Genomic DNA, 16,316 nt, shown 5'->3' with positions numbered 1-16,316 from the left:
GAACTTGAGATTTGCCCCTGATATAAAAGCCACAGCAACCTCTGATACCGTAACATATGTTCTAGAAGCGCAATGACATTTCATATTAGGTTTTCCCCTCTCTTAGCGCAATTTGTTGCTGCTAACTAGTGGTTTACGGTATAATTTACAGGCAAAGCGTTCTTAAAAGCTGTTGCACAACCATTTCATTCAAACACAGCTCATCTAGTGAAAAGAGAAACATGGCTGCACTTAGCAGAAAGATTGTTTACACCTCAGCAGCTCCAGCTGCCATCGGTCCTTACAGGTAACTAGAAATCTGCACCACCTTTGTGTTCATGCAATATGTGAAAGTTTGCAGGGAATAAAAGGTTAGCTTCATGTTGGTTTAGGGGCGGAACCTTCTGTCCAATGAACTCACCTGCAGCTCAAAGTGCAGCAGTTTAACTTTGCAGCTGCAGAGCTTAATAAATTGGGGGGACAGACAGCTTTGATATGGCAGCAATTCCTCGGAAGATCATTTATACACCAACAGCCCCGGTGAGACAGGGGATTTATAGGTAAGGTTATGACCAAACTTTGGTGCCCTTTAATTGAAAAACAAAGAATGGAACAGTTGTTTTCTTCTAGGTAATGTTTAAAAAAAGGGGGGGCGCTGTCTTTGGTTTCCTATCTGACCAAACAGATGCTAGTTAACGGGAGCATGATTGTGATTGTGTTTTATTTTTAAGTTCAATTAATCAGAATTAAGACCGGAAGCTTCTTTGTAATTTAGTATATTATCATCTAAAACAGCAGAAGAAATATAAAAGGTAACATTAGCTGTAGAGCTTGGTTGTACATCGAGGCGACAGCGCCCTCATGTGGTGGGTGGAGATCCTAGCAGCCTAATTGAACAGTATGGGGAAATCATTATAAACAAAAATTGAAAGTGAATTTGTTTCAATAACTGTTCATAAATATGTAGGTTATTTTATAATACATCGTGATATTTTTTTTTAAAGCAGTATCCCTGTCAACGATTTGAACATGTCACCCAAACTCACCCAAGAAAACATCTTGTTACTGCTTGAATCAAAGCATAGTTTTATAATTAATAACTATATATTTGCAAGTATTTACTGAATATGAACCCTTTCATACATTGTTTTAATTGAGCTTAAAATGAATGAAACCAGTTAAAAATTATTATTAAAATTATTAGTTTCATAAGGTCATAAATGTAGGGTCTACGTAATGGCTAAACATTACTATAGGAGGGGGTTTTCTTCATCCTATCAGGAGCGGAGCTAGATGGGTGGCTAAGGGCCTTAGCCAATCATTGGCCAACCTTGCAGCCACCACTACCATTCCCCCCCCCCCTCTAATACAGATGGTGGCAGCTGTAATACTCTCAAGTAGAATATTCAAAACATTTTATTTTTTGTGGTTGATTATACAATATATATACAATTATAACAATATAATTGTTTATACAATTACATCAATATACTAACATCAAAGATGATCATCTTTGATGTAGTACAGAATTCATGCTCTTTTCAGAGCTAGATGTTGTGTTTTATGGGGTAAAGAGAAAATGATGTGTCTCTGCAAGTCATCTAGGAGTCTTCAGTGAAATTAAAGATAAATAACAATTTTAATAAAAACTTCTCAAATAATCCATTTATGTAGATATTGGTGCTTGTCAATATCAATGTTATGCTGAATGTTTATTGATACAAGTAGGTAAGTAATGACAATGATGATTGATTTACACCCCAGATTATGGATGTTTAAATATATGCGTCTATTTGTTAGCAAAGGCTGTAGGAAAGTATAGTTAATCTTTATTTAGAAAATATGGATGTTTTGCTTGTTCATTTTCCTGTTGGAACAGTGTAGATAGACCATGAGGCTCTGGTGCTGATCCGCTTTTTTCTCCCTGATCTGTTCACTCTTTAAGTGTTGATGTTGGTCACATATTTTACAAATCTGTGTTTGTGCGTTCCTCTCAGCCAAGCGGTGGTGGTGGACAGGACCATGTACATCTCTGGTCAGATTGGGATGAATGTGGCCTCTGGTCAGCTGGTGGATGGAGGAGTGCAGGCTCAGACTAAACAGGTGAACTTTTCCTGAACACTAATAAGCACTCATTTAACCTTCCCTTCAAACTTGACCCAAGGTTTCACAATCTACTCTTACATACTCCTTAAGCCCTTTTCAGTCTTCCTTCTCTCTATTTTATTCAGGCTCTGAGTAACATGGGAGAAATCCTTAAAGCAGCAGGCTGTGACTACACTAACGGTGAGAAGTCATTATTCAGTTCCTGCTTCTTACTTTTATTGATTGTTTTGATCGTGAACCTAAATGCGTTTCACTTTAGTGGTGAAGACCACTGTGCTGCTGAAAGATATAAATGACTTCAACTCTGTCAACGACATCTACAAGACATGTAAGCCATTTTTTAAATACTAATGGACCATTTAGATCCCAACATAAGGAACAATAATTCCATCTCCTGTCTAACACTTTACTCTGTTATCTTAAAAGCTTTGAGTTGGGGATCAATTAAAATTGAAATGTACTATTTCTATTTGCGTACATACCCGGAATATGCCTAATTACATTGCTTTAAATAACAAACAAAGCTATGGTTCACATATTTTAGTATGCTCTTTAATTTCATCTCTTTTTATTGATATAAGGTTATTTCTATGGTGCACAAAAGTTAGAAAAAGGTAAATGTTTAGTTACTGTTGTATTTCTTCAGTTCTGTGATGTATCTGTAGAATTTCCACATAGATGAACTATTTAATTGATATATAGTACGTACCCTCTGAAACACAAAATGTAGCTGTCTGTTTTGCTACTCAGCTTTGGTATATTGTTGTAATTTATGATAACCTGTGTAGAATTCAGCCTTACAAAAAGCAAGGTAAATTAGTGTGTTAAATGAGCTTGCTTAAATAAGCACGTTTGCTCCTGAGCGAAGTGGTTAGGAAATAAAGAAATATGGATTTTAGGCTCTTAAAGCATTTAGTCCAGCCACCATTGTTTGCTGAATCCATTAATCTGTGATCGACCTCAAGGTCTCTTAGATCGATTAGTTACACCTGGATTGAAAGCTTCACCTATGGCTGCACCTTTGGACCCTTGCTTGGCCTTTATGGAGCAGATGAAGGGAGGGTGCATTTATCACGCTAGTTTAGGCCTGGGATTATGTGTTATCCTAGAATTTCTGAATTCAGCTTTAGTGAATTTGAACTCTGGAGTTCTGCATCCTATTGCTAGCAGGACATCTAGTGGCCGTTTACGGGTTATCACACTGTGCACCGAGTACTTTCACTGTTTATAATCCTGTTTTGCACATTTTTACTTCTAGCATAACATGGCGGAGATAATCATATCCAATAAGATCAATTTTCAAATACTATTGGAAGGATCAAGCCTTTGTCCTTTACGGGATTAAGGTTGTGTTATATTCTTTTCTTTAACAATTTAGAACGCCCCGCTGTTAGCAGGGCATCAAAAAATTGGGTAAAACTCTTGTTGTTCCTCTCCACGGAAATCTTTAGTAAAAGGCGAAAGATTTATACGATCTGAAGAGAAACAAGAGTATCTGTTTTATACACCGGGCAGAAGACACTTTGAATCCATGATATAGCTTTTTAACTAACGGTTTATCGGCCGGAGCCAAATCAGTTCTAGTATTCCACTGAAACAACAGTTCCTATCTACTTTATACTTGAGTGACGATTGCTATGTCTTAAACAAAAAGAAATTGGATTAAAAGCAAAGTATAATGAACATAATCCTATACTGAGCGGGTGCAATGTATTATGGGAAAAAAATGACGTAGTCGAAATGTTTTCGTTCTGTGAAAATTAAGCTGGGGTGGTAGTAGTATTTCAATCACAAAGTAACTTTACTCTCTATACCATTTTTAATTTGGTAGAATTATTGGGGAAGTTAATCAAATTATGTTTGTATTTATTATCAGCTAAAGGCTTATGTATTACCCGGGATGCGCCACAAGGGGGCAATAGTGAGAAGTGGTGAGAAGTGCCCTGCATCCGAAACCGCGGCAGGCTGGATTTTATTTATTGTCAGCTATAACTTACAAAGAAAAATAATGTTTATGATACAAATTAGACTTCATCCCATCTAACATCTTTCCTCTCATTTATTATTATTTTATGTTTATTATAATACCCCTAATAACAAATGACTATTTCTAGTACATCCTAAGGTGTCAGTGGTGCATACATCCATACATCCTCCATACCAGCTTGTCCTGGTTTGGGATGCTTTTCTCCAGTGGACACTGGATGAACTATTGGTACACCATGGACATATCAGTCACACAGAATTGGACAAAATAAACAAGCAAAAATGTGCATTTATTTTTTTTATTTTCAGTGGAACTTGGGAAGAATATTTATTGTTTAGTGTCATTATGAAGTTATTATGAATATCCACAAAAGGAATGCTGTTTGCTAGGCTGGTTTTACCTGCTTTCCTGGACACCAGAACCTGGGTCACGTGTTAAGAGGAAGGAACAGTTAATCCAAACTCAAAAATGTTATCAGGACTGGGTCGACATGTCCGCTTGTTTTCTGCCTTAATCTTCCAATGCAGAAAAGAACATGACTGCAAACTTTCTATATCAAATTCATTAAAAAGGTCTAAAGAAAAAAGAGAGTGAGGAGCTGATCCTGCATACTGCCTTGCTGAGCTCTTATTCTGCTTTATCAGTGCATTGAACGTGTTTGGGCTTTTCCTCCTGGATTACAACAGTCTGGTGTAATGGAACCTGTAGAGTCCGCAGAGTTGTAAGTGGACACCATTACATTAGCACGCTGATGTAACCCAACCTTTCCCAGCAAGCACTGCTTCTCAGAACACTGCCTCTGTGCACCTGAGCAACGGCCTCCTGAAGATGCCATTCAACCCTGCAGAGAAACTTTCTCTGAACCTACTGAGAGGATAAGAAATATGAGTCCTCAGTCATTCGAAAGCCAAAGCAAAAATATTTAAGAATTGTAATTAGTGCATGTCTTGGGTCATTCCACATGTTTTGACATTTGACTTTCAATGAGCCAGACGCTAACTGTTTTTAACAAATCTGCTTTTTTATGTTTAGGGCTTTTGTTATTGTTTTTTTTTTCTTTTCCATTATTAACCATTAATAGGGGCAACTGCTGAACAGAAATAACCACAAGTTAAGGTAACCAAAGACTATCAGAAAATACAGAGAACTTTTCATTCAGAAACCCTTTATGCATCACACTGGAAGAAGAAATAGATTACTTGTTGTTGGTTTAAACATTTTACCCAGGAGTTTATATTATCCCCGCTGCTTTCACTGATATATTACAAGAAACCAATAAAAATTCTGCAGAGGCAGTAAAAAATGTATATTGGAGTGACGCCCTTTATAATGAATTGAGGCTGGAGATGTATTTCAGCTTCTCCCTCCTATAGAGCAGGAATGTGTAACAGCCTTTATCTAGTGTTGTGCAGCAGCCAAACTGCCCATTTCTCACTTCACAGTGAAGCAAAAAAAAAAAAAAAAAAAAAAAAACTAGAGTCTGATGTGTTGATTTATTTTTGGCTTCAATAAATTATTTGCTGGAAATTCCACAAAATAACTGTTTTGGTTTTTTTTTTCTAGGATGACACATCTTTAAACATAACCTCTCATTTCACCTCTTTTTCTGACAGTTTTTAGCTCCAACTTTCCAGCCAGGGCTGCTTATCAGGTGGCTGCTCTGCCTAGAGTGAGTATTGACCAAATTTGGTTTTTAGTTAATTTAACCTTTAAGAGACATTTGGTGTCATTCATTTTAATATTTTCCATCAAATTATAGCATCTTTCTTAGGGATGGGAATCGAAAACCGGTTCCTGTTAAGAACCGGTTCCGTATTTTTCGATTCCATGGCATCGTTTGGCAGCTCGCTGAACGATTCTTTTTTCGATTCCCGCAGCAACAGAGCCTAGCGCGCCGGCTCTGGGGAGCACGACTTACGTCACGTTTTTTACGTACGTTACGCAACTTACGCAACTTACGCAAGTTACGCAAGTTGGAAGAACTATTCGAGGAGGAAGACAACGAGCTGCGGTCACTTTGTGAATCAAAGCCCCGTCTTTCCTTAGCCCAGAGGGTAGATCAGGAAATCCAGCTCTATAAAAGCTTGCCCTCCATCCCCTGCAGGGATAGCGCCACACTGTGGTGGTGGAACAAGCAAGATACGCTGCCCTTGCTATCTGGACTGGCTGAAAACTACCTCTGTGTGCAGGCTTCCTCCACCCCATCTGAGAGGGTGTTCTCCACGGCTGGAGACACCTTAAGCCCTGAAAGATCCCATATCCTTCCAGAAAAAGCAGATATGCTCATCTTTCTGCAAAAGAACTGTTAATTTTCCCTACTACTGTTTTATAATTAGTACTTTTTGTTATTTAAAATAGGTTATTATCCCATCATTTGTTATTAGACATTGTTTGTTATTAAGTTTGTTCTTGTATTCATTTTTCATTTAAACACAGATGTTACTCCAGTTTCACATTTCCTGTGGACATCTTGATCTTGTTGATTTTGTAAGATTGTGCAATAGTTAAGTAAACAAAGTTGATTCTGATAATCAAACTGTTTGTTCTCCTTTTCCCCCCAAATTGGAATCGAAAAAAGAATCGATAAAGAATCGAATCGTTTCATAGAATCGAAAAGGGAATCGGAATCGTGAAAATCTTTTCAATTCCCAACCCTAATCTTTCTGCATCAACAAACTGAAAATATTTTATTCTATCTTTTGCAGAATAACTTCATTTAAAAATTAGCCTAAATTGTCTCATTGAAATCAATTAGAAACACCATCTTGATCCTACATTTATCAAAAGAGGAACCAATGCATTGTTTTTTGGATTATTATATCCCTATTTTATTTATCTATTTTGTGTCCATTTAAAGCAGGTATCAAACTATTTTTTTTTTTTAGGGTTTTAAATATTTTACTGAGAAATAATGAATTACTAAATAAATGATTTGATACAAGACAATAAAAATTTCTTTCAATATTGATGCATCTTTGGTTAGAACAATCAAATCCTTCTCTAACTGAATTTTATGGATATATGAATAGCATTATTTCTATTAAAAACACACAGGAGCAATGTAAACATGTCTTTAACGGTGTGAAACTCGTCCAAAAAGATTATTTTAAACTGGATATTTTAAAACAAAATATATTTTGAACGTTGCAGTCTAATTGAAATGGGGAAAAAATGCATTTTCTCTCCACTTTCTGGTATATTTTAGAGTACCGTATATTATATGCTTCCTGTGGAAGAAGACTTCAGAATTTCGGAGAAACTCTTTAATATTACATAGTCAGTGTGTGCAGTTTCCAATTTTGTTGTTGAAACAGTAAACCTGCCAAATAAAAAAATGCTTTATCAGTTGTTGGGCAATTCCAGATCCTGAGGGCAGCTATAGCAATAACAATATCATTTTAATGAATCTGCGTATTTGATGAAAACATAATTTCTTTTTATTAGAAATGTTCGTATCCTTGGTATCCTGATTGGTCTTGTCTCTGCAGGGCGCACTGGTTGAAATCGAGGCGGTCGCCGTCCTCGGCCCGCTTTCTGACTCCTGACAAGCCGACCAAGTCTCAAACAAGTTGTAGGTCTCCAGGTCAAACTGCAGCCGGTTCTTTCAAAAGCCTAACAAGATCAGAAACCCCTGAAGCCTGTAGGAGGAGTGTAACCATGGCTTTAAACTGCTTCAGTCTGATATACACCACTACCACTGAGATCATCTTAAGACTGATTCTTGGGTTTCTTCTGGTGGTGTCATTTTTACATATAAAATCATTAACAGAAGCAACTAATAAAGAGGTTGATTCAAAGAAAAACTCGTGATGGGTGTCATTTTTTTTGCCAATTTTGGATTTATGTGATATTACAAAGTAGATTTCAGGCTTTCATCACCATGACACATAGGAATATTCTTATTTAATAGATCAGGGCAGCGCTTGTTACTGCAGGACCTTTCTATTTACTACAGTAAATCAAATTAAATGTATTAGTTAATTGATAAATTGAACTAGACTGTCTCAGAATATTGTTTGTAAAAAAAGAAATGAATATATTCTTACCCTAAATTCAATTTAAATATCTTTCTATACAGATAATAAATATGGATTTGAATGAATAATCTTGATTTCTTTCCAATGATTATATGTTTCTATCTATTTACAGTAAAAACTGTGATTTAGCATCAAAAAAGGGGAGAAAAAGGCACAATGGTGACAGAAAAACCCTAAATGAAATTGGTCATCATTAGGGTCAGCATCTTGGCAACAAGGCAATATTTTTCCACACACACACTCAGACTCCCACTCAGACATACTTTCACTCATGCGTACAGATGGGGAGCGACTCTTCCAGCAAGAAGTCATCAGGCACGGCTTGCTTCACTCGCTGGGTGCTGGAAACACAGACGGTGTGTTAGAAAGGTGCTCCTCTACTGCTTCCTGTATCATTATGTAAATAAGTAGTAATAAAATAGTGTTGCTCACCTGGGGGCTCCTCTGGTTGGGGCTCTGAATCTGTCGCTGTGGAGAAAAAAGAATATTCTTTACCAAGAGCATGAAGTCAGACCATGAATACCGACAGTCCTTTGTCTAGATGTCTTTACTTTGATCAAAGATTTAAAAACGTTTTTCCAAATCAGGGAGGACGGTTTTAGGCTTTATGTTTTTGCAAACTGGTTCAAAACTGTCAGGATGATGATGCATGTGCATCAGAAAAAAAAAACAGCTTAAACTTAGAAAGATGTAAAAGAAGTAGTTATGGATGTTTTATTTCAACCTGCTTTAGAATAAACTGACCCTGGATATTTTAATTAGATAAAGTGTCATTTTTTCTTTAAGGTAGGGATTTATTTTTTATAGCAGAGGTGGGAAAAATAGGAGTTTCCTACTAAACTGGGATGATTTTCCATTTTCAGCAGCTAAAACAATACAAAAGGCACTGTTTCTGTGACAGCATTTGGTGTATTTTAGTGGGTTTAACCCAGTTGTACTTTTGAGTAAAAGTTGCCTGCTGTTTGTAGTTCTGTGAAGCCTGAAATTAAAAAGAAAGCTAACTTATTTTGTGTTAGTATGACAAAAACAATTTTTGATTTAGGTCTGCTAGACTTTTAACACTCCTATTTTAAGACAATATGTGGATGAACTGTACTAGTGCCTTTTTAGCATTTTTGTCATGCTAATATTAAAACCTTTTATGCTTTCTTGGGTAATCTGATGTATTAGGGCGTTATTGTGAAGCAAATGCTAAAAATTGTTTTATCAACATTTAATGCAGCCTCCTTTCCATTGATTTCCCTAAATTAAACCCAAAACAACAAACTGACCCAATGCAAGTAAACTGTACCTCTTTTAATAATTAAATAATGCTGAAATGGCCTCATAGGTTTCTTAGAGAACATAGAACATACAAGCAGGGCTCAGTTATAAAGCAATATCCTGAATGTTGGATATTTGCAAAAAACTGCAACTATAATTACAGCTATAGGCTGTTTTGGACTTTTAGTAATAAATCAACAAAAAAAATTTAAAAAATGAGTCCTAAAATCTTCCTCCTACAGGCTTAGAAACCAATGAGCTGTGACACCATCATCTCTTTGCTTTGGCTGTGAAAAGCCCAACATGGTGGAAGCCCTGTAACGTGCTCCGGTTTCTCCGTGGACTCAAATTGCAAATGAATGGGACCGCACTGAGGACAAAGTATTGAAAACTGACATATGCTGCAAGCAGAAGAACTGAACAGGCCTGCGGTGAAGCCAGATCCCACGACCAGTCAAGTTGGACACCAAAGGAGGAGGGGGTAGGATCAAGTGAGAGCTGGGGAAAGCATTTTGTTAGCTACTTTAGCTCAATACATTTGTGGGGGTGGAGCAAAAGTTTTAAACCACTCTTAAATTATTTAGGATTTGCCTCTGAGGAGTCCACCTTTTCTGTCATCCTATAACATGGTTCAGATAGTTGTCCGGGATCTTTCAAAGTTCTCCTTTAATTATGGAATGCTGTTTAAAGAGATAAAAGAGTTGGCTTTATGTAATAGAAATCTCTGATATGTGGACACTCTGTTTCCCATTATTTGTTTAGAGATAATCCTGCAGATGAACTTAATCTCCATCTCCTGCTTAACAAATTTGAAGCTCAGCTTAAAACTGAACATCAATATTTCCTTCGACAGAAGAATCAATTTTTTAATGAAAACCTTTTGCACTTTAAAAGCTTTCACCTCACTTACCTTTGTTTTTACTGAGAACAGATGTTTTGCATTCAGCAAAGAAGAAAAATGAAGGGTTGACTTACTGAACAAATTACTTCCCTGAGTTGCATTTGCATCACTGACAGAGCTGTTAGGCAGATAAACTGCACTGTGGCATATACCTCAATGTATGAACATGATTTAAGCAGCAGAGGTGGATACAGGAGGAGCCATCAATTCACCTGAAATGTTCCCACACTCTAAGCTTTATTTAAATGTTTTAAAACTCCAAATAATCCAACTAACACAGCCAAATCTGTTTCTTTACAATGTCGCTTTATATCCTTTAAAGCCTGGGAAAATGCTTCAGTATCTCACTCTGGATCTGCAATTTAAGATAAAATGCATACAGTTAAGATGTATGATAAAATATTTATTTTCCAGATAAGGTTTTGTTCTTTTGCATTTAGCAATTAACATGCAGCCAGATGACAAAGAATAGAAGTGCCTCATTTTACTGTATTAAAATCTATTTTTTTATGTGTGTGTGCTTTTTTTATGTGACAGACCAACATAAAATTGTATTTGATTGTGAACTGGAATTGAAAAGGAATGACATTTAGTTGCTTCTGTTTTTGTTTTGTTTTTTATAGACATGGTTAATTACTATTTAAAACAAGCTATAAAAAGAAAGCAGCTCTTCCATATTCAAAGTTTAGTTCTGTGTAGAGCCACTTTTAGATGTTCTACCATCTTGGATCATCTGTGAACATCCATCATTCTACTGAAGATCTGGATGTATATTTTCTTACCGAGAAATGAGCCTCAGCTTCAGTCTCTTTTGGTGTCTCTAACAGGCTGTTTTGATTACCCTAAAATTTTATTCCCATCCACATTCTCATCAACACTAAAAAGCTTTCAGATCCTTGCTCAGAAAAATTTTCCCTTCAGCCACGTTTGGTTAGTTCCAAATGACAAAACTTAAATTAAAAAATCTCCACTCTCACAATATGGTTAAAAGTAAAACATGTATGTAAAAATAGGGAAATTTGGCAAACTACTGCAAAATAATTAGTGTTGTGATCTGGAAACACATTCCTGCAGCTACGTTGGTGTGTTTATTAAAGTTGGAGCTGTACCAGCGTGTTGTTGGATACTACCTGGTTACAGACAATGCTCAGGGAATGAGGTTGGTCTGGGGAAAGATAGAAGGGACGTTATGTTCCTCAACAAGGGCATTAAAAAGAGGTTACTGTTGGGCAGGGGGAACAGTCCGCACATCTTGACTTCCTTACCAATTAAAAATCTTGAGTATTCCGGTAACTATTTGCACTGATGGCAAGCAGTGAAGAAAATGATTTAATTTTTTTCCGAGTTTTACAATATAAAGAATCACATGGATCCATGGTCCTCCATAATCTCCTCTGTTTCATCTGTCTCTCTCTCTGTAGAGATTTGCATATCAGAAGTAATTTGCGCTCATAAAAGCACATAAGAGAAAGAAGTTATCTTTCATTCGAAGGGAGAACTAAGAGAAAGTGTGGATGAATCCAAAAATGAGCGGGCTTATTTTAGCTCGCATTTTTGGAGCAGAATGTAGTAACTATTTCATAAGTCTAACCCACCTTGCTCTGGAGCCGCTGCTTCTGAGGAGCTGGATGGTGCTTCAGCAGAGCCGTCTGCAGCTGGCGTCTCTGCAGAAGCATCACCTGCTGCTGCAGCTTCTTCTGCTGGTTTGGCATCAGCTGAAGGCGGAGACTCCTCCCCTGCTGTGGGGCTTGCAGCAGAGCTTTCTGTAGATGCAGCAGCTTCGCTCTCAACTTTAGCATCACTGCCTTCAGCCGTTGTTTGGTCCGGGATGGTCTCGCTGTCTTCAGCTACTTTTCCATTCTCTCCAGCCGCTCCTGTTTGGAACATTTGGGATGACACAGCAAAACAAAGTCAAAGAATATTTAACAGCTCCTCAAAAGATAGATTGCCTTCATACCCCTGAAACTTTTTCACACTTTTTTATTAAACAACTACAAACTTAAACATGTTCGACAGACCAACAGGAAGTAGAGCATAACAGTGACTGATAATTCCTTATTGAGGATTTTGAGAGATGATTTTCCATCTTTCTAACATAAGTTGTACAAATAAAATATGGGTTTTGGCCTCTGAGTCTATTTAATGAAACCACCTTCTCAACTAATTACATCTGCATCGTTTATAGGCTATGCATTAACCAGCAACACTCACATTTTACCCATCCTCCTTTAAAAAAGCTAATGTTCCACCACAGATTTTAACGACATATAGCTTTGAATGGTTCATCCAGGAGTAAATGCCTTCATCTAAACCAGTTATATGTAGCCTCTGATAGTCTTTTTCCTCTTAAACCACTTTGCATTAAGCAGCATTTACTTTTCAACTTTAAATATTAAACCAACTTAACAAAGTATAGAGCCTTGAATGTAGTGCCTATGTCATGATAGTTATGTTTATATTGTCCTAAAAATAATAAAACCTGCAGTTTAATTAGAAAATGCAGGGTTCATTTGAAAATCTTAAGCTTTATTTATTGATTTCCTAATGTAGAAAAAACAATTAAGTTTTCTGTTTTAACAAACTGAGGTCCTAAATCACAGCAACACAGGTAAGTGGCTGAACTTGTGTTACCTTGGTAACCACATACCAGCACAAACACAAACTGGATCCTAGGCTCCATGTGTCTGCATGACAAAGCAGCAGTAATGTTGCTTGATTGATCTTCATGTTTGTGTTACCAATGAACCAGTTACAGGCCTGAATTAATACAAAACCAGAAGGAAGAATCAAATATATACATCCAGGTTGTGATGCTGATATATAAAGCTGTGATGTATTTCAATCAATCAAGAAGCTGTTTGGACCTTTTTTCTCCTCCAAATATCTGCTACACTACCTAGATTAAGGGTGAAATTATGTATTTAAAGGCCGGTCTGATCACACATAAACCCAAGTTAATGTTTACAAGGACTGTTGTTCATGAACATTAACAGCACAGTCAACTCTGCCATGGACAATCAGCTGCATATCATGTATCACTTCCTTCTAGACTTTTTGACGAAATGATTTGCATTGCTTTAATTTGCATGGATCAAAGAAGTCTTAAGTCTCAGCTTCCAGTAATACGACAGCTAGCTGAACCAAAGCTGATAGACAACAAATAAAAAGCAGAAATATGTCACATCAGAAGCCTTGAATAAAATATTTGACATTAGGGTGGAGTGTTTTCTGAAGATGGAAGTGGGTTAAAAAAAATTCTCTCTCTCTCTCTCTCTGGGGAATTAACAGAAGTAGTAAGATGCATGCAAAAATATGAACAAATCCTGAGATATTTTCATCTGACCTGACCTCAAGGTTGATAAAAAGAAGACAGTGATACTGTTCACAGTTTTTCAGCTGATAATCTGAAACCAAGAGACAGTAAAAGTAAAACCTTTTATGAGCATATCTTATTGTGACTGCCGCCTCCATAGGGAGGTCAGATACACTTTGCCAGCCTCTTTTGTGGCATTCTGTTACGTCCATGTACCTTTAACTCAGAAGAGGTCCCATTTAGTGAATATTTGACTTTTTTACCGTCTGAGCTCCTTCAGTGAATTCTACATGCATACTCTATTTGAACACGGTTTTGTTTATAATTTCCCTGCAATCTGCAGAAGTGATCAAACAGAAAGGTTGTTTTTCTTTACGTCTGTAACGGCTCCTTGCGCCAAGGCTGGAGGAGCCCTTTCTGACTTGCAACAACAACAAAGTCCACTGCTTGTTCATTTCCATCTGAAACTGTAGACTGTCACCAAATCTGCTCCGGTGTCACTCTCTGGGAGGACCTAGCCAGAAACCACTGTTAACTAATGACAATAAACTTTCTCATCCTCTCCCTGTGGAGATGTGGCTCACAGGTGAACACAGGAGGCACCGGCTGCAGCTAGAGAATTAACACTGGCAGCAATTTGCATATCTAATCTAAATTTGCTGCAGTGTTTGATGGATGATGCAACTTTATACGGACAAAGGAGAGAACTTCTAACTTGACGCCATTTCCAGGGACACACACAGTGTTTTTCAAAGCATTCCTTTGACTAAAGTTTACTATGCAATAGAAATGAGGATGTGGATAACATTTAAAGGTTATACATGTGCATAAAATGTTTTTTTAAGTTATTAATGATTACAGTTATTTTTTACTATTAATTAGATATATTAAAACTAAAAGACAAAAGCCACATAAGCTTCTCAAACTACCTTTTGTCTTAATAAGCTTTAATAATCTTTCTACAAGGATAGATGTCTTTTCTTTCATCACCTGTGGTGCTGGCTCCGTTGCTCTCCTCAGGCTTGGAGCTGGGTCGAGTGGTGTCTACCGCAGAAGTCTGAGAGCTGGTGGAGCATCCCATTCTGCCCTGTGCGCACTGAGGAGTGGATACGTTTACGGTCACTAGGCGCAGACAGGCTCTAGTTGCAACAATGACGTTGAACCTAAGTGTAGTCTCGCTGTCCTAATCGGGAAATGCAAAACACCTCTCGGTGGGAGAGGCCTGAAGACACAGACACAGCTGTAGGTTAAATTCCTCCGGTGCGTAATTGCGCATAATTCGCTTTCTCGGACAGATATTATTGTTTTTTTTAGCTCCATTTGTAAGCTTCGGTGTGGATGAGCCATGCAGGTAAACTTTTTAAGTTTTCCGTTTCTAATCCGACTAATGGGAAGGAGATATTTTTGATCAGAGGCACCAAAGGAAGGTGTCAGGAGGAATCTTGTTCTCTGGGGCGGAGCTGTTTGTTTCTCAATTTATTCCCAGAATAAATATTGATAAATCAACAGCTTCTTGTGGACGACCAGACTGTGCTGTCAAGTATTTCTCGACAACATTATTTCTTATGATTTATTAGATGTTTATTTGTTTGTTTTTCCCTTCCTTTTATTGGTGCAGTTTGTAGCACTGTTGCCTTGCAGGAAGAAGGTCTTGGGTTTGATTCCTGTGCCAGAGTCTTTCTGCATGGAGTTTGTTACCTTACTTAAGTTATTTTTGCAGAGTTCTAGAAATCTACTGGCTATTTTTAGACAACTTTTAACGTCTACTCCAAAAACGATCTAAAAATAAGTAAAAATGTCTAAATGAAGTGTATTTACCCATAGTTTGAGCAGGTAAATAGGATGATTTGCCAATGGAATGAGTATTTTTACTCTTAAAATAAGCTAATTAGATATTATGCACTTGCAATAAGACAATGTAATTGTTTTTTCTTATTTTAAATGTAAATTGTCTTGTTCCATTGGCAAAGTGTCTCACCTACATCCTTAATTCAAGAAAAAAAATCACTTATTTAAAGAAAAAATGACTTATTGTCAGATTTATTTTATTTTTTTGCAATTATTGCTACTGTCTACTCCTTACATTTTAAAATAGGCTCTTTATTTTTGTTTAATTTAAGCTGTTTTTTGTTATGACCTGTTGGTGTTTAGAAAAATATACACCATCAAAATAATTTGTTTCATCCAGACAATTAATTCCATTGTGGTTGGACTCCATCTTGTTGTTCGCCATCTTGTTGTTTATTTTTTTTCAAGATGATTTGACAAAATGTGAGAACATTCGTGGGCTGGGAATATATTTAATAACTTAATTAACTCTTGTAGCTAGATTAAAAATGTATTCTGGTAACTATTGAGATTTATGGGTTGATTTATATTAGTTAATCATCTGAAGTAGTTGATTGAATTAAAATTACTGTTCTCTTTCAGCTTTAATAAAAATGTCTACTGTATGCCTGACTGAGCAGAAGCAAAACAATTATGGATGATACTTTCGAAATAAAAATAAAATCTCATCCATAAAAGGTTCTGCGAAAAAGGAGGGAGACGTTAGCAGAGAAATGTGGAAGAGATCACACAGGCCATGAAGTATTTGCATAAAAAGTTTGAGGTCAGTCCTTTGAATGATGTGATGTCCAATTTAACCTTATTGTGTTTGCAAGTAGGGAAATCTGTAGCATTACTGGTTTGTTCTGTTCAATGAACAGATAACTATAAGCAATGTACATT

General features: G+C 36.8%; 2 protein-coding genes and 1 non-coding gene across 4 annotated transcripts; 1 reads left to right on the top strand and 2 right to left on the bottom strand.

The window, feature by feature from the left end:
- The first annotated feature begins 144 nt into the window (after window positions 1–144).
- On the top strand, window positions 145–7,875 carry rida (reactive intermediate imine deaminase A homolog). Of its 2 annotated transcripts, none has more exons than XM_038287085.1 (6): window positions 145–286; window positions 1,977–2,082; window positions 2,211–2,265; window positions 2,345–2,413; window positions 5,686–5,741; window positions 7,561–7,875. In XM_038287085.1, exons 1-6 carry the CDS (start codon window positions 222–224, stop codon window positions 7,615–7,617), a joined length of 408 nt encoding a protein of 135 aa, XP_038143013.1. In that variant the 5' UTR covers window positions 145–221; the 3' UTR covers window positions 7,618–7,875. The 2 variants fall into 2 exon arrangements, with proteins under 2 accessions (XP_038143013.1, XP_038143012.1); XM_038287084.1 differs by lacking the exon at window positions 145–286 and adding an exon at window positions 382–539.
- Window positions 3,466–3,580, bottom strand: LOC119784843. Its single transcript, XR_005280987.1, has one exon. It is a non-coding gene; the product is annotated as a U5 spliceosomal RNA (small nuclear RNA).
- On the bottom strand, window positions 7,321–14,784 carry si:dkey-284p5.3 (uncharacterized protein LOC557830 homolog). The gene is made up of 4 exons (XM_038287083.1): window positions 14,577–14,784; window positions 11,869–12,147; window positions 8,542–8,577; window positions 7,321–8,450 (listed from the first exon to the last, which is right to left on the bottom strand). The coding sequence occupies exons 1-4, from the start codon at window positions 14,665–14,667 to the stop codon at window positions 8,437–8,439; spliced, it is 420 nt and encodes a 139-aa protein (XP_038143011.1). The 5' UTR covers window positions 14,668–14,784; the 3' UTR covers window positions 7,321–8,436.
- Between the last annotated feature and the right edge of the window lie 1,532 nt (window positions 14,785–16,316).

This window comes from Cyprinodon tularosa, unplaced genomic scaffold (assembly GCF_016077235.1).
Source record: "Cyprinodon tularosa strain WSP-4 unplaced genomic scaffold, ASM1607723v1 ctg234, whole genome shotgun sequence".
NCBI classification, from domain to species: Eukaryota; Metazoa; Chordata; class Actinopteri; order Cyprinodontiformes; family Cyprinodontidae; genus Cyprinodon; species Cyprinodon tularosa.
The sequence above is the reverse complement of the archived record's forward strand: the minus strand, read 5'-3'. Positions and strand labels throughout refer to the sequence as shown.